We start from the raw sequence: 18,740 nt of genomic DNA, 5'->3' as shown, positions 1-18,740 counted from the left end.
ACGGTCCATTATTGAAGCTTGAGACTCGAAAACAACAATAAGGTTTTGACAAGTACAAGTACTGAGCCTGACAATTTAATGTTGCCTTATGTCTAAAGGCACACGTCGCTTTTGGGTTGGGTGTTTTGAGCTTTAGAAAGTGCTTGCTATGAAATGGATGACATTGGAAATCATGTTTTAAAATTAGAAAATAATTATCCGCAAAAATATACCTGGAAATTGTTTTTTTTTCTTTCTTGTTACCCTCCTGAAATATAACACAACCTGCCATTTTTGTTGAAGCAAATTCATGACTCCTCAAAATGGCAGACTTAGATTTTAGTTCACAGTAAGTATTATGGAATTTTTGACTCCACAAAACACAAAGTAAAAAGAAAACCACACAGTTTTGAGGCACCTTAGTGTTGATAATTACACACAAATCTAAAAGCAATGTGTCTCTTGAAGAAGGAATTGATGACCATGTGATTATGTTTAAATTTGAGATGTGATCAATTTTCAACAAGGTTTGATAAAAAGTAGCGAGTCTGACTTTTTATTGTTGAATTATCCCACATGCCTAAAGGGGACACGTCGCTTTTGAGTTGGGTGTTACTGTTTTGGGCTTTAGAAAGTGCTTGCTGTAAAATGGATGTGGTTGAAAATATGTGTTAAAATGAAAAAAAATAACGATCCACACAGATAAACATGTACCTGGAAATTGTTTGGTTTTCTTTCTATACTCTCTTGAAGTAACACAGTCTGTCATTTTGTTGAAGCAAATTATAGACTCCTAAAAGTGGCGGACTATTTTAGTTCACAAAGTAAATGGAATTTTTGACTCCACAAAACACAAAGTATAAAGAAAACCACCCAGTTTTGAGGTACCTATTAGTGTTGATAATTATACACTACTTCCAAAACATGTTTCCAACCAGGGGCCCTATTTCATAAAGCTGTTAGGCAGAAAACACTTCTTGACAAATTTATTTGCTAAGTAAAACTGATGTTATTTTGGGTGGAAACCTGTTTCTGTCAAGCAATACTTTTCTGTGCTGAGCGAGTTGTTTTGCTTTTAGGCTTTATTAAATTGGGCCCAGATTCATATCATACATGTGGTCAATTCCACACTAATGGACTAAAGGGATAACTTTGTAAGACAGGCATTTTTTTTGTTAACCACAATCCTCATGTGCTTTTGAATGTACACAGACAAAAATACATGACGACATACTTAATTTTGTTACTACTATCCAACATTCCCTTTCCATGTCACACTTTTGTGCCCATTAGTGTGGATATAATTGCCCATGTACATGTAACAAATGCTTTCATTGTCCAAAGCGTCAAATCTAAAAGCAATGTTTCTCTTGGAGAAGGTTTTGATGACAATGTGATGACAATGTGATGACAATGTGATCGAAATTGTTGAAATTTGAGATGTGACCAATTTTCAACAAGGTTTGATAATAAGCATTGAGCCTGACTTTGTAATGTTGAATTACCTCAGATGCTTAAAGGGACATGTTGCATTTAGGTTTGGTGTTTTGTGCTTTAGGAAGTTCTTGCTATGAAAAGAATAGGCCTACATGGTTGGAAAGATTTTTCAATTTAAAAAAAAAAAATGACCCGCACATAAATATACAATAAATAAAATTGTTTGGTTTTCTTGTTATACCCTCTTGAAGTAACACAGTCTGCCATTTTGTTGAAGAAAATTCTGGACTCCTCAAATTAGCAGACATTTTAGTTCACAAAGTAAATGGAAAACTTTGCAGTTTTGAGGCAAATAGTGTGAATGATAATTTTAAAACATGTTTCCCAACCAGATTCATGTCCACAAACACAGTCTAATGAGCCAGATATTAAAGCAATGTGTTTCTTAAAGGTTTTAAGAAATAGTATTATTGTTGAATATTGAGATATGATGAATTTTTACAAAGACAAATTTTGATTTTGTGTACTGAGCCTGACCTAATTGAATTGGGTACATTATACAATTGGCGCACGCTGTGACAGGGTCCATGGCGTTTTGTACACCCGAGGGGGGAAATGGAACCCGAGGCAAATCCAAGTTAATCAATACTTATAATGAGAAATATTTCATAAAAATTAAGAACCATCAAAATATGTTTGGCCTATCATTATATTTAAAAAAGAGTTGAATACAAGTAAAATTCCCATATAAAATAGTACAGATTTTCTTACACAAACTGCAAAGGAAAGTCCATTTTCTAACATTTTGTTTCACTTTAGTTCACCTAAATAAAAATTATGCTTTAGAAAGATGTCTTTTTTAAACGGTGATTATTATTAATTTCTGAGTTAATGTCCCAAAATCATTCTCATTGTTATTTTAGTTTTGCACTTAGAAACCAGTTAGTACTTGTTTGGTAAATTGAGCGCGTTAATAAAATCATTGACAAAAAATTTGAACTTTGTGCGAGTTTATTATTATTGATGACGTTTTTCCTCAAGCAGACTTTACTTTGTATTATTTCCAATACAATAATTAAGCCGTTACATAAAGAAACCTTAATTATTTTCTGGGGGGCGACTTCGCTAGGGGGTGACATTGTCAGTAGGCTTTACTTTATACTCTTTCCAATACAATAATTAAATTCGCAAAAACCATTATACTACTGTTAGAATCCTTACTTATTTTCAGGGGGCGACTTTGCTAGGGGGCGACATTGGCTGGGGGCGACATTGTCAGGGGGCGACATTGTTTGGAGGCGACATTGTCAGGGGGCCACTTTGTCACGACCCGGGGCGAGCCTGTTAGGGGGCGACTTTGTTGGTTGGGCTAGCTTGCTAGGTGGCAAGATCACCAGCATTCTTACAAAGTTACCCCTTACAAAGTCAAACCCTTTACAATTTTACCCCTGACAAAGTCGCCCCCCCCCCTGACAAAGTCACCACAAAGTCACCCCATACAAAGTTACCCCCTTACAAAGTCAAACCCTTTACAATTTTACCCCTGACAAAGTCGCCCCCTGACAAAGTCACCACAAAGTCACCCCATACAAAGTTACCCCTATACAAAGTCGCCCGTTTAAAAAGTCAACCCCTTATACAAAGTCACCCCTTATAAATTCACCCCTGACATAGTCACCCCTAACAAAGTCACCCCTTTACAAAGTCACCTCTTACTAAGTCACCCCTTACAGTTTCACCCCTGAAAAAGTCGCCCCTGACAAAGTCATGCCTTACAAAGTCACCCCTTACAAGGTCACCCTCTTAAGTCACCCCCTTACTAAGTCACCCCTTACAAAGTCAGCCCTTACTAAGTTAGTCACCCCTTACAAAGTCACCCCCTTAAGAAGGCCGAGTTATAGTCGGTCGCGCGATGGTCGGGCGTCGGAAATATTGACGCGCGATCATAAAAAGACACGGTTTATAGGCCTCAATCTTAGGGTTGCGCGCAAGATTTCCGTCGCGCGACCATCGCGCGACCGACTATAAACCGGCCTTTACGGAGTTGCCCCCTTACAAAGTCACCCCTGACATTCAAATCTAAGTAGGACTTACCTACTGTGATGTGTTCATTATATTATTCGCCCTAAATGAATTAAACTGCTTGATGTTATTTTATCAAACTGCTGGACTTATTGTGGTTTTCAAAACATTTTCCCAAATTGAATAAAACTGCTGTACTGACCCTTTATGAAGTGGTCAGTTTTTTAGTCAAAATTTGATCATAAAACTACTAATATAATTTTGGCAAAAATAAGTGCTCTTGTAAGCTATAAGCTGACACATAGATTATAACTTCATAACATTATTACTGTGCAGAAAATAATATACAAAAAAAAAATACAATGCTTAGGCTTATTGTAATAATAAACCGAACTAAAGTTGCAGAGCTCATTTTCACTTTAAATTCAGACGATTTAAAAACGAGAAGAAAGAAAGAAAAACTAACAGCAAATAAAAAAATGTAAAGTGTATTAATTTATTGTGTATACGTTGGCCTGCATGTATATGTAACATTGTTATTTATTTCACGGTTTAGTTGATGTTATAGTTATAAACTAAACAAGTCATACTAAAAAAAAGTGTTTGCAATATATTATTTAAAAGTTTTACCAATAACTTTCTACCTACAGTAACACTTGGTAACGACAATGTTCTGAATGATGAAACACTAAAAAATCAATTGTTAACTGTGTGAGGTAAACATTTTTGTTTTTAAAGCGACTACTTAGGTTATTTCTTTAGTTCTTTAGTAAAAAAAATAGAAAAAAACAGATGTATTTAGGCACTAATTAGTGGGCCTAATTAGCTGAAATGGAATATTTAGACCGTCGTGTTTTTAAATGGACCCAATGAATTTTATATTTTGTTCATTGTGAGGTAGGTCTCCATTAATTTTTGTGATACGCTTTTTCTTTTTCATGCCAACAGATTTCAGAAAGTTGATATGCAATTTGTTACTTTTGACGGATCGAATAAAGCATTAAAGATGCTGTGTCAAATTTTTGGCCGATTTGACCCGAAAATTTTGATTTAAAATTCAATAGGTATTTTGATGTGGGTCAAGAAAGTTACAAGCTTTCATTTGAGCCATTGCTCGAAAAAGTCCGCCAATTATTAGTAGCAGTGAAATAAAGTGCTCAAAATTAGTTTTTGTCGACAATCACGTGACCAATTCTTATGTGTTTTATAAGAAAGGTTCCTGAATTTTTGTCATGGTTAAAAAAATCTGACATAGCATCCTTAAACAATCAATTATGTTGACATAATTTGGCCTACGTTTTGTTATTGGATCTGAATTATTATTTTCACGGGTTTGTTATAGGACCCGGCACCCTCTCACTGCCCACAGCTTTGCTAAAACATGATTGAGGGCGCTAGAACGCTTTTGCTGGAAAGACTCTGTATTCTAGTCGATTATCCCAGGAATTAATTAGCCGCTGCAGCTAGCTAGCTACGGCTACGACTGAATGGCTGGCGTCCTATACTTAACCATATGATGACGCGGAAATCTTGCCGTAGCCGTAGCTGTAGCCGCTACTTCGGACCGGTAATGGCCAGTGAGCTATCTACTCTTAGAATTATGAGGGGTTCGTTCGGGTTAGCCGAAAGAACCTCATAGTTCGAGGAGTAGGAGCATGATCCACACATAATAGTTCGGCCCACCACTCGCATGAAAAGTAAAACTGAAACAAATACAAGAAATAACTTCTTCTGTTACTTCTTGATTATTCAATATTGATGACTGACAGACAGATGAGGTTATCAAGTTCTTAAGTGAGTGGGACAAGGCTTCTCATCAAATAATCAAACTTTAAATTTCATGACTCAAAATAAGGTACAGCATGACAGTGATTAAAATATGTGTGAATGAGCAATGCAATGATTAATCACTCAAGTGACGTAACCGGCTCCACAACCATTAGCAATGAATGCCAGCCGCAATTGTTTTTAATAGAGCAAAGACCAGACTGGAGAAAGTCTAATTAAATCCAGTCATCATTATCACTGGTACCCGGCACCCATATCGCTGTTATCACATAGACACAAGTGCTGTACTCTCTGACGATGGCGAATGGTACCAGCCACTAACATGGCCGCCTGACTGCCAGTAATTCTCGTGATCCAACTGCTGCAAAACTGCTTGTAACGTAAGAGATTGCTACTGGAAGAGCTTCCATTATCCAGTGAAAATGTTCATCATTCATCTGCAAAACTCACAATGAATCGTCACCAAGTGCTCACAGGATCTGTCAATCCTGGCGATCGTTGCTTTGCCGTTGGATATGTGGAGGGGGTTCCATTCACGGTAAGTTGAGCTATGGTCTGGATAGCGGTCGGTTATTTCATGCATTCTGTGACCCCGCCTCCACTGTTAATTTTCTCTTTAATTAGTCTTTTCATTTGGTTGATGGGAATTTTCTTCATGCAGTGATGCATGCATTGTATTAGTATTTGATGGCACGAACGCGATCACCTTAAATGTAACTAAACATGTAAAATTTTCATTATTAGCTAAACAAAATAGATTATTGAAAATGCTGGGTGGATGACGACTTGCATACAAATTCGTCCACAAATTCAATACACACAAACACAGTCAGCTGGTCAGCCTACAAAAACAATGAATTTAATGTTTTTTTGTGTGTGTGTTCTATGATATTGTGAATGTGGTGTAGGTAGGAAGGTTGTATAAGGCAGATAAGTATCGCATGGCTGTATGCTTCGTTTTTGAAAGGGCAAGGGCACCAAGCAAGGCATTCTCTTCTTGGTAAAGGGCACCCTATGGATGAAATTGCCACTTTGTACTGGAGCATTTCAAGGGCACCAAGGCAATGACCAGTGGACACGGAGGCAATCGCCTTCGTTGCCTCCGTGAAGTATCAGACCCGAGATGAACGTAGTGTGTATAGTAATATGGGCGGAAAGTTCTGACTAAATAAAGTTTAGTAGGCCAATGGGAAAAGTAATACGATTGTTACTTAGCCTTATTAAATATTATAACTATGTGAGTGTTGCCTGTCGGCATGGTCAGATGGTCAGATGGTCAGCAGGAGTATGTATGTTCGTGACATGGAGGAATATGTGAAGGAAAGTAATCTTGACTGCCATGTCAACCTGGCAAGCTAGAAGATTAAAGGTTTATAACATGTAGAAGAACAAAAAAACAGTCGCAGCCTGTGCCAAAAACTGACTGCCATTGGCATTGCACTTTTTCATTCTTTTAGATAATTAAATGATCAATATTTTCCCTGCCCTTTTTTCACCTCTGTGGACCACCCCTTTCGAATCCTGTCCCAATTACTACAGAGCCTTGCATGTGGTAGCCCACCTTGTTGAGCTGTTAATAAGCAGAGCCATTAACAGCTCAACAAGGTAGGCTATGCATGTGGCTGCTCACCTATAAGCAGCAACAAGTCTTTTTTACTTGCACCATGTACAAACGCACCCCTGCACCGCTCATGGACAAGTAGTCCCTCGGCTTTATGGACCCTACCGAGTATACAAGTAGAAGTAGAAGTAGAAGTGGATCGTTTTTTTTATTTTTATTTTTTTTAAATTTTAATCCTTGCTAGCCCATAAACTTGTGCTGTCAATATAAACCGTGTTTGGCTCTCACTCACCTCAATCACCACAGTACAGGCCACCTCCTACCCATTCACCAAATGCTATTGATTTCAAAGTAATTGTATGTTGCATAATCGTACCACTTTAATTGCAGATCTTCCTCTCATTAGGCCTACACATCAGGGCCCAATTTCATAAAGCCTGTGTTGTAAGCATAACTTTTTTTTATACACTAAGCACAAACAAATCTAGCTAATTAAAAAGAAACTGGTTCCAGCCAAAGTTCCATGACGTTTAACGCAGGCCTGATACTTCACGGAGGCAACGAAGGCGATTGCCTCTGTGTCCCCTGGTCATTGCCTTGGTGCCCTTAAAATGCTCCAGTACAAACTTGCAATTTCATCATAGGGTGCCCTTTACCAAGAAGAAAATGCCTTTGTGCCCTTGCCCTTTCAAAAACGAAGCAGACAGCCCTGAGTCGTTTACATTGTTGCATTTGGTGCCCATAATTTTTTTTGCTTAGCTTAGGCTAGCAAGGTGGGCTAAGTCACCACAGATATGTCTATGAACAGCCTCTTTTTAAATATTGTCTTCGAACAGCCTCTTTTTAAATACTGTCTTCAGGCCTACACCACAGCCTACACAATTTAGGGTTCATTGGTTTCATTAGGCCTTCTAGAAATATTATATAATATTTATAATTTAAGGAATTACGGCTTCAAGGTTGACTCACTCAGGCGTGTCAGTCTTTCTTGTGCGCTGGAGCAAGAAGAAGGTAGAGCCTGAAAAGGAGGTGGGGGGGGGGGGGCACTTGCCATTAATAGACAATTGGTCCTAATAACAATTAACCTTCTGAGGTGGATAACTGTTGTCTTGATTAGCCTTGCTTGGGTTCTCCAGTAGGATGGGTTAACCAATGTCACTGATGAATAAGTCAATGTCTTGTGTGGTCATTGTTGTGTATCGGGATTTCTATAGCCTCTCTATTATAGTATTAAATAGACTGCCAGGGTGGGGTCGCACTAAATACCGACAACTCACGACAACAATTTTTAAATGCACTTAAACAGAACATTTGAACATAATTCAACAGGTAAATATATGCACTGCATCCAAATCACTTTCAAACTGTTGAAAAAATTGTATTTTTAAGTGTACAAAAAGTGTTTTTTATCCCGAATTTAGTAACGAACGGAAGTATCCGCCATTTTGTCTTTCAATGTACTTGAACGATTCCATTACACCGCAGGGGTAATACAATATGCAAGATGATTATTTACCATTTTATGTGCCTCTCATAGTCCCCATAGAGTTTAAAAAAATATTGTATTTAAATCTTCCCTTTTATTGAATTCCAGAGTGTCGGCTTAGTTAGTAACAGAAAAAAAAAAAACAGCAGCTAAAACCAAAAAGAAAAAAATACAACTCAGCCCTCTGAAATTCCCCATGCACTCTGCGGTGTAATAGAATCGTCCAAGTACGTCGAAAGACAACATGGCGAATATTTCCGTTTGCTACTAAATTCGGGGTAAAAAACACCTTTTTTACAGTTAAAAGAACAAAATGTTCAACAGTTTAAAAGTGATTTAGATGCATATGACTCTTGTGCATATAATTAACGGTTGACTTATGTTCAAATGTTTTGTTAAAGTGCATTAAAAAATTGTTGTCGTGAGTTGTCGTGAGGGGTCGTGAGTTGTTGGTATTTAGTGCGACCGCCAGGGTGCCACCGTTTTGTGCTGGTGATTAGGGATGCTTCTTTCCGATGGAATGACACAAAAAGCCACTGGCTTTTGGTCATGGCTGTTGCCCCTTTACACTTTGCAAATTGAACAAGCCCTTGCTCTCTGGTATTCAAGGGATTTTGCTTCTCCAGTCCAAATCAGATTACCTTCTGACTGTTATTCTGTAGACTGTTTGAAATAGTGTTTGAGAAGCCGACAATGGCTAACTACATGTATGGCATGATATTTTAGACAACCATCTTTAATATACCCGTTGTTGATTTGGACACCTTGTTTTGATTTGGACACACTGTTTTGATTTGGACACACTGTTTTGATTTGGACACCCTTTTTTGATTTGTGCACCCTGTTTTGATTTGTGCACCCTGTTTTGATGTGGGTGCCCTGTTTTTATTTGGGCACACTGTTTTGATTCGGACACCATGTTTTGATTTGAATGCCCTGTTTTTTTTATTTGAATAATCATCTCAAACAGTATTTGTGCAAAGTCTTGATAAGTCCTTAATCCTGATTGTATGTTAACCCAACCCAAAATGAAATTGAGCCCAGTTGGGTTTCAAGAATGTAATATAAAAACAGCATAAAACTGGCTCATGTATGTCCCAACATGTCTCTATGCTCAAGACCATGTTTTTGTTATGACAGTTTTTGTTGACAGTGCATACTGTATGCAATCTTGTATGCAATCTTGTATCCATGAGCCCACAGATGAAGTACGTGTACGTGTGTAGTTTATGAATGACACATCACACATGATGCTGTTCAGTACACTACATGATGTATACAGATGTAACGTGTGGATAGGAAGTGATCACATATATTGCATTCTAGTCAATTACAAACAGCTTCGTACACAATCACTGCACACAGGAAGAGCCTTCCCAAACAAAACCACAACCATTTAGATAAGCAATTCTAAAACTAAAATGCGCATAAACCAAAACTAATGATTCATAATGGGATATGAGATGACCCGGCTAACAGTCTGCATAAACATAAAAGGTAAATGCCATAGAAGGCCTGGAGTTTCATGTTTGAAAAGGCCAAGACCATTTTAATTTTTGCAAGTGCACCACCATTGGGACTTCTTTTTAAAAGGGGCACCAAGGCCAAGACCAGGGACAATTAAAAGGGCGACGACGATTTTCGTTTTGCAAAGGGCACTTCCATTGGGACATCTTAAAGTCAATTAGAAACATTTGAAGAGGCACCAAGGCCAAGACCAGGGGCAAAGGAGGTCATGGCCTATGTGGCTTGTCTGATTCCAAGCCTGCCATAGTAAGATGAATAAAGGCAAACACAGTCAATTGGTGTTTTCTTTTAGTTTGCAATATTTTCTTTATTTAATGAAATGTTTAAATTGAAAGCCAGATTATTACGATGAAAATATTCCTCCAAAACTCAACAATGAAGTCTACCTTTTGATAGTATTAGATAGGATTGGTACTGACCAAATAGGAGTTGACAGTGTTCATGTTTTTGGCGGTCAACCACATTCATGAAATAACAAACCGGTGAAAATTTGGCTTAGAGCCATAATTATACACTTTCGGAACAGAACAAAAAAAAAGTTCACAGATTTACAAATAACTTACAGGGTTTGAATTAGGTAATGGTGAAAGACTTCTTTTGAAATATTATTCCAAATGCTTTACTTTTTGAGAAAACCCTAAAACAATTACCAATTCCTGATGATTACGGAGACATTTATTTTAAACACATGTCATGACATGGCGAAACGTGCGTAAACAAGGGTGGGTTTTCCCGTTATTTTCTCCCGACTCCAATGACCGATTGAGCCTAAATTTTCACAGGTTTGTTATTTTATATAAGTTGTGATACACGAAGTGTGGGCCTGTGGACAATACTGTTACTGATTCTCCTTATTTTGATTATAAATAACAACAAAAATCAACTGTTATCATAGATTTTCACAGGAACAGTTTTCACGACTATGACCTCATTTCAGAGGGAAATATTTCAAAGATTTTTTTTCTTTCTAGTATGAACTTCATAATCAGTAAGCTTTCAGACTGAAATTACACAACAATGTTTTTTACTCCATGCAATCCTGTATGTTCCTTTGAGTACGTATACATAGATCTACATCTTAACCAGTAGTTTACCTGAATGCTTTTAACTTTCAGATTTTATAATTATAAAGCGATGGCTGCAAGACCCCGGGCTGTCTTGTATCAATTTTTTGCACCCACGTAGCTGTCCAAATGATATTCCACGCTCTAAATAAAATTACCAAAGGCCATTATGTGACAGATTTTGTCTACTGCGATATCGATTGGTTCTTTTCTTTTCTTTGGAGATGTTTTGAAACTGTTGGCGATGCTTGAAATGCATTTGTGTGGAAGAATTGCCTCATCCATTTGTCATAATGTGTGACTCAGAAAAAGACATTTTTTATCTTTAAGGCACTGGACACTATTGGTAATTACTCAAAATAATTGTTAGCATAAAAGTTTATTTGGTAACAAGCAATGGAGAGCTGTTAATAGTATAAAACATTGTGAGAAATGGCTCCCTCTGAAGTAATGTAGTTGAAGTGTTTGAATTGATTTCAAGACCTCGGAACTAGATTTTGAGGTCCCGAAACCAAGCATCTGAAAGCACACAACTTGGTGTGTATATGGTGTTTTTTCTTTCATTATTATCTCCGACTTCTACGACAAATTGAGCTCAAATTTTCACATGTTTGTAATTTTGTGCATAATGTTGAGATACACCAAGTGAGAAGACTTGTCTTTGACAATTATCAAAGGTGTCCAGTGCCTTTAAGTTGTAATGTAATACCATGCCATTTGTTAAAGGGCTGGTTCATTCATCGTTGTGTTTTTGTATAAAATGCCATTTGAATAAATTTCAATGGATTTCAGCTGCCAACTCTCCTTCATTCTGCAGAAAGTTCCCTAAAAATAAACCAATCTTTCCATGTTTCGGTGAATAAATTTGAGAATTTCTGGAACTTATGGAAACTTTTCTCCTATTATGTTGTGTACAATAACAGTGTGTACATGTAGTTCAAAATATCTCACCGATTGTTTAACAAAATTTCCCTGATTCAAGATGCAAGTTGGCAGGCTCTGATGTACTTTATTAAAATTTCCCTTTTTTTTTTTTTAAATAAATGTTTTGAAGAAGCGAGTGCAAATGTACAACTTTAACAATAAAATCAAAGTTGTTTACATATAAACAGGAAAACACCAAAGTGCGTTTACCTACCGTAAAATTCTAGGCAGCAAACACTTGAGTAAAAATATCCCTTAGGGTTTTATGTAAACTTACTGATACTGATCGTTCTTTTCACACAAGAATAACAATCAATAAAAACTTCAAAATGGAAGTCAGCCAAAATGTATTCAAGAGGAATAATGCAAATTACCTGCTGTGTTTGGATGTGGGTGCCCTGTACTTTGTGTGTTTAATTGTAGTGTAATGGTGCCTTCGTTAATTTGCACAGATTCTTCCTTGACTGTATTAAAGACACTGGACACTATTGGTAATTGTCAAAGACCTGGTCTTCTCACTTGGTGTATCGCAACATATGCATAAAATACCAAACCTGTGCAAATTGGAGCTCAATCGGTCATCGAACTTGCGAGATAATAATGAAAGAAAAAATACCCTTGTCACACGAAGTTGTGAGCGTTTAGATAGTTGATTTCGAGACCTCAAGTTCCAAACTTGAGGTTTCGAAATCAAATTCGTGGAAAATTACTTCTTTCTCCAAAACTATGGTACATGTACTTCAGAGGGAGCCGTTTCTCACAATGTTTTATACCATCAACCTCTCCCCATTACTCATCACAAAGAAAGGTTTTCCGCTAATAATTATTTTGAGTAATTACCAATAGTGTCCACTGCCTTTAAACAAGGTATAATATAACTCTGAAGCAGATCATGTATGGGAAGTAAACAAAGGGACAGTAATAGATTTGGCGTTCTTGTGAAAATACCATGAACAATTTCTTGCTGTTTTCTGAGCAAGAAGACACTTTATTCTGCTGAAACTTTCACATGTGACTTTTCACATTGTATTTTTCTTGATAGTTATAACTATAAATCAGCCTTATAACGCTGACAAGAACCAATCTGTGCCCAATCGTTAAATGGCGACATAGCCTAACACAGGCTGGGAAAAAAACCCACATTTTTAGTGTTCTTTCAGACTTAAAATATTCATTTATTCATTATTCACACCCTGTTTGTGTGCCCTCTGGAACCAGCCCGTTCAAAATGTATGATCTGGCGCTCTGTAATTTATCCCGACAGATTTGTGATTTCTTTGAATAAATCTTTGAACATATCGCTGAAAGTCGGAAAGTCGTTTACGCCGCAATTTGTTTTCTTATCCTGCCTTATTAGATTGAGAAAAATCAATGCCATCTGTGGGAAGGAATTATAAGCAACTGTATTTATGTATGGCTTATTTATAAGAGTTGTTTTTAGATTAAAGGGAAGGTACACGTTTGGTAATTGTCAAAGACCAGTCTTCTCCCTTGGTGTAACCCAACATAAGCATAAAGTAACCAGCCTGTAAAAGCTTGAGGTAAATTGGTCATCGAAGTTGCGAGAATAATGAAAGAAAAAACACCCTTGTTGGACGAATTTATGTGCTTTCAAATAGGAATAAAAGACTTCTTTTTATTATTTTTGTGAGAAATTACCTCTTTCTTGAAATCCATGCTACTTCAGAGGGAGCCTTTTCTCACAATGTTTTATACTATCAACAGCTCTCCAATGCTCGTTACCAAGTCAGTTTTTAAGTTAATATTTGTTTTGAGAAATTACCAAACGTGTACCTTCCCTTTAAGTAATAAACCACAAGGGAAACAGACTGTAATTGTTTTTTTTTTTAAAGTATAATAATAATTTGGGGTTGAACAAAGAAACATTTACCAGAGCAGGACTTGAAGGGATTAATTACAAACATACAGCACACGTACATCCCCTTCAAAAGAATTTATATTTGATTCCATCTCAACCAACAATAACGCAGACGTAAACAGGCCTTGAATTTCGCTCTCGGAGGGGGCACAGCAATTTTCTACATTTCCCCTCCTTCTATGAGGAAAATGTACAAATTGTAATGGAACTTTGAAAAAGGCACCGCAGAAAAAGCACAGGGCACCATTGCAATTGCTGTGTGTGCCATGGGTAAAAGGCACTGGACACCTTTGATTGTCAAAGACCAGTATTCTCACACTTGGTGTTTTATCCCAACATATGGATAAAATAACAAACCTGTGAAAATTTGTACTCTTTTGGTCATCGAAGTTGCAAGAGAATAATGAAAGAAAAAACATCCCCGTTGCATAAATGTGTGTTCTTTCAGATTCCTAATAAAAGGCTTCAGGCCTGAAGTCTTTTAATATTTGATTGAGAAATTACCTCTTCAAAAACTAAGTTACATTGTACTACAGAGAGAGCCGTTTCTCACAATGTTTTATACTATCAAAAGCTCTCCATTGCTTGTTACCAAGTACGTTTTTATGCTAACGATCATTGTGAGTAATTACCAATAGTGTCCACTGCCTTTAAGTCAAGACCTTCGTACATGTCATTGCATTATGATGACTACTTGGTGAATCACTAACTACACAGGTCGGCTCATAAGCTGTTTGCTGAATTTTGTTTGATTTGCAATATCATGACGAGACCAGAATTTTCATAATTTATTTATGACCGGTGTCCGGTGTCGGTTAATAGTGGGTGTTTATTATTGCCAAGCAATCATTCTATTTTAATAAGAAGGCATGGTATTTCATCTTTGAAAGGGCAAGGCCATTTTTTTCATTTTAAAAAGGGTGCTTCCATTATGTCAACAGGAATTTTGTGAAGGGGCACCAAGGCCAAGGCCAGGGGCAACGGAGGCCCAGCCTTTGTGGTCTGCATGTAATTTCAGGCCTGAATAAGTTGCATGGAAACACATGTGCAATGAGAGTTTTCAATAGATACTAGAATTACATAACAAACATGTGAAGAAATAGGCAACATAACATGAACTGCTATTAAAGGAACACTTTGCCTTGGATCGGTCGAGTTGGTCTTTGCAAAAAAGTTTGAAATCGTCTGTTGTCAGCCATTCCGTGGTATTTGCGCTTCATAGTAAAAAATTTAAAATGGTTAATGTTGAAGTTTTTACATTAATTTTGAAACAAGAACACCTAGTGCTTCTTCTTCTAAAAAGACTTTATACAAATATTCTTTATTGTTTTTGCGACAGCCTTGGGAGTAAAGGGTAAAAGTATACACAAAAGTCTGAACAATCCTTGAAATTCAGGTTTTGAAAAAAAAATCATGAATCAATAGATGTTCAGATTTAATCATTATGTATAAACAACAAAGAGTCATTAGTAAGGACACCCAAAATCAAATATGCCTTTTTGAACTATTAACTTTTAAAAAATGGGAGTTAATTTTTACCCTCGTTTTACTGTCACGCGAGTCACAAAAAAAATGATTATAGTATTTTTTCTATTATAGACCCTCAACATTTTTTTTCTTCTCTCTCATAATAGTGGTCTTTTCAAAGGGTCTTTCAAGAATTAATTAGTTTTTTTTACCTAGGCCTTCTACCTAAACAAAAAAAAACACCCTCGAGTTTGTCACGCGAGTCACGACTAATGCACTTAATGCACATGGTTAGCAAAAGCTACCAAAGTATTCTTGGGATGATGTCTATGGAATGTTACCAAAGCACCCCCAGCCCACTGGAACATACTACTATGCCCCTGAATTTATAAATTTTTGTTAGAACAATGAATTATAACAGTGTACAATTGTAACCTGGCACACTGTCAGCAGATCATGTTGAACTACATACACTGCATACTGCACTGTACAATACGCTCACATCTGCATAATTTACCTGCATTATTTAAATAATACAAGGAACGATAAACTTAAAACAAGAACAAACAAAAATATTAGATGAAACTGGGTATTTTAAGACAGTATTCTTAAGTTAGATTTGGAGGGGGGTATCAATCAAGAAATTACTTATCAGATTTACATGTACTCAGCCTAACACAGTCTAATGCCATTAGAACTTGACACCAAAATTTGTGGTTTCTTAACCACTCTGCCAAGCGTAGTGAGAAAAAAGTCCTTTACCCAATCACAAAACAATATAATAATTTCTAGTAAGGGTTCTCTCTATGGGTTTGAGTGGTTGTGAAAAGAACCGGTGGTTTAACAACTCAACGTTTCGACCAGACAGTGTTGTTAAACCGCCAATTCTTTTCAGAACCACCCCAACATTACCATGTTTAAGTCAAAGCCTGTTCAGATAATTTTTCCTTTAAATGTTGCTTCAGGCGTTTCTTCCTTTTATGAAAAGATTCAATTTCAAGTTCTGAGTGTTCTGAATGAAATAAAATGTTCTTGTTATGCAGTATCCTGTTTAGTTATTGTATATTTTCTCACTTGTCACGCGAGTCACAAACTTCTGTCATGCGAGTCACGTTGCATTTAACAAATTTTCAATTTTGTAAAAACTTTTTATTTTGTACTTTTTATAGTATAATATAGTGCTTCTCTTGTACTTAAAAAAAAAGTGATCTGTAACTAAAAAGTTCCTCTGAGTTCTCACGACTGGGCAATGGCATACAGGGATGCAACACCTTTCATTTTTTGGCAGTCACGCGAGTCACATTTTTGGAACTCCTATAAAACATGATACCTACACAATTTGTTTTCCTTTTTTATTTTTTGTTATAGGGCTCTTCACTAAGTTTATATAAATTGAGTTACATGAGAGCCATGTGTTATATTTTGGAGTATAGATCTTTCAAAAGTTGGAAAACCAGTGAGATTGTCACGCGAGTCACAATGGAATGGCTGTTATATGTAAAATGCATGTGATTAGAAAGATTTTTTAAAAGTAGAATATAATGATCCACACAAATGTGCCTTGAAATTGCACGGTTGACTCTCATAAATGGCCGACCGTGGTACATGTAGTTTGCGACGTAAAAGGAAAACCGTGCATTTTCGAGGCATACTGGTGTGGATTTTTATTCCATACTGTACGCGCATTGAATATGAAGTACACATTGGAGTTTGTGTTGATTGAACGCTACGCGATGCTGATTTGTCAACTTACAAAATGGTCGCATGCGCGCATGCCGGGCCGTGTATGCCAGTGCGCCCTCTAGATCTTATATTAACTCTAAAGTATAATGTTGACCATGAGTCTCATTATTCTCATAACTATCTGTCAATTTTGTTGACTATCAAATGATACTTATCCATGAGACAAATTAGATCGATCTCTCACGTTGCATTTATGTTAGCCTGAACATTGTCCCATTCCGAGGCTTGTGAATAACGCCAGAGACCGGCATAAAAAACTGGCGTGTGTTTTAACCTTTGACCTAATTTATTTCACATAGTGATACGCAGTCAAATTCTGTTTCTGACTTGACAGTAGTGTACTGTTTGGGCATAATGGGCGCTCATTTATCCAATATCATTGTATCCAATGGAATCACTGGATCTGAAAAGCTGGGAAAAGCTGAGGCCCTGTCTTTATCCTTGCGGAAAAAGACAGGGGCTCAGTCTATATTTATATATTCAACTCATTTTCATTCTAGTTTTGTATTTCTGGTCGTGTTAAAATTTCAGCTGCAAGCCCTGCGGTCTTGTCAATTTGCTCCCTGTTACATGTACGTCTAGAAAAAAAATACACTTTGTTTACATGATTTATAGCCGAACAGTCAGACGACAGCGTCCTAATAAAAGAGTACTCTATAATTGCAGTACATCATGTTTGAGATTTCATCGTGTCGCAGTCACATTTCTCATGCCTTCAAAATTCCTCGTAGTCTCTCATAAAACCGATCTGTCAATGTGATACAGTCACACTGCATCACACGGACACCGATCCAGTCAGCTCCCCACCACTACTACCAATGCTGTCCCTCAATGATTAATGCTAAGACTAAGAGGCTTCCACGGTCCTCTCTCGGTATATGCATCGGTAAACATGCAGCACAAACAAAACCCTGAGCAAATCACGTTATTTCCACGTACACTTCCGACTCATCCCGGCCCCCCCCCCCGGGGGGGTTGACCATCTCCCGATAATCACCCACAAATCAAATCCCCGGAAACCTGTAACAGATTGGCATGGTTCTAGAGTCCACCCTTAATGAGAATTATAACAAGTGTGGAGAAAATTGCCTGATCATTCTTTGTATTATGACTTTGGCAGGGACCCAATCTCTTGCCTAATATCTTGATACGTCTGGCGTCGACATGTATGGAAATGTACTTCAAAGTTATGTGAAATTAATGTGGAATGATTGCAGGAAACATTATACATAAAAGAACCTAAGAGAAAATGTTAATAAATGAATAGGTTAAAGGGCCTAATCTCTCTCTGTGTCTTTCTAGTTGACCGAGGTCGGAATCATATTGAGATTTGCCCATTTTGGTCTTTTTTAGACAAACTTAAAATCTCACCTGTTCAAACAACTATACTCACACAATCCACAGTCCTAATTTGTTTTTTCTCCTCAAGCGCCATGAGCGCATTTTTTTTAGGTGGATACCCGCGCTATATTACTTGTTTTCTTTATTATTATTTTTATTATCCCTTATTAAGTTTGGGTGGATTCGTTGGAAACACCCCAATGTCACTGAGCTTTCGTCTTCCCCCCATTTCTCCTTCAATGTTTTGGTGACCAGGGCCCAATTTTATAGATCTGCTTTTAAAGCAGAAAATAGTGCTTAAAAATCCCTGCTTAACAATAATGAGCTTGATACCAGTCATAAATTGTACATGCGACATGGTAGTTTGACTGGTAACCTTACTCTGGGTAGCATTATTTTGTTGTGCTTAGCTTATTTGTTGTGCTTCTGCAGCTATTTGAAAATGGGCCCTGGTGCTAAGCTGCGAGACAGGTTCTTTGATGTTTCTGTATGAGTGCCCTGCTAGTCCCAGACGATGCTGTT

At 37.2% G+C, this 18,740-nt stretch overlaps 1 protein-coding gene across 2 annotated transcripts in view; it reads left to right on the top strand.

Moving 5' to 3' along the window:
- Positions 1-5,557: 5,557 nt before the first annotated feature.
- Positions 5,558-18,740, top strand: part of LOC117295320 (dmX-like protein 2) — a 75,875-nt gene continuing 62,692 nt past the window's right edge. For both annotated transcript variants that reach the window (XM_033777894.1, XM_033777893.1), the window contains exon 1: positions 5,558-5,764. In XM_033777894.1, the coding sequence (XP_033633785.1) occupies positions 5,678-5,764 (87 nt within the window). In that variant the 5' untranslated portion in view covers positions 5,558-5,677. The remainder of the gene's footprint in view (positions 5,765-18,740) is intronic.

Source organism: Asterias rubens, chromosome 10, assembly GCF_902459465.1.
Source record: "Asterias rubens chromosome 10, eAstRub1.3, whole genome shotgun sequence".
NCBI lineage: Eukaryota > Metazoa > Echinodermata > Asteroidea > Forcipulatida > Asteriidae > Asterias > Asterias rubens.
The sequence above is the reverse complement of the archived record's forward strand: the minus strand, read 5'-3'. Positions and strand labels throughout refer to the sequence as shown.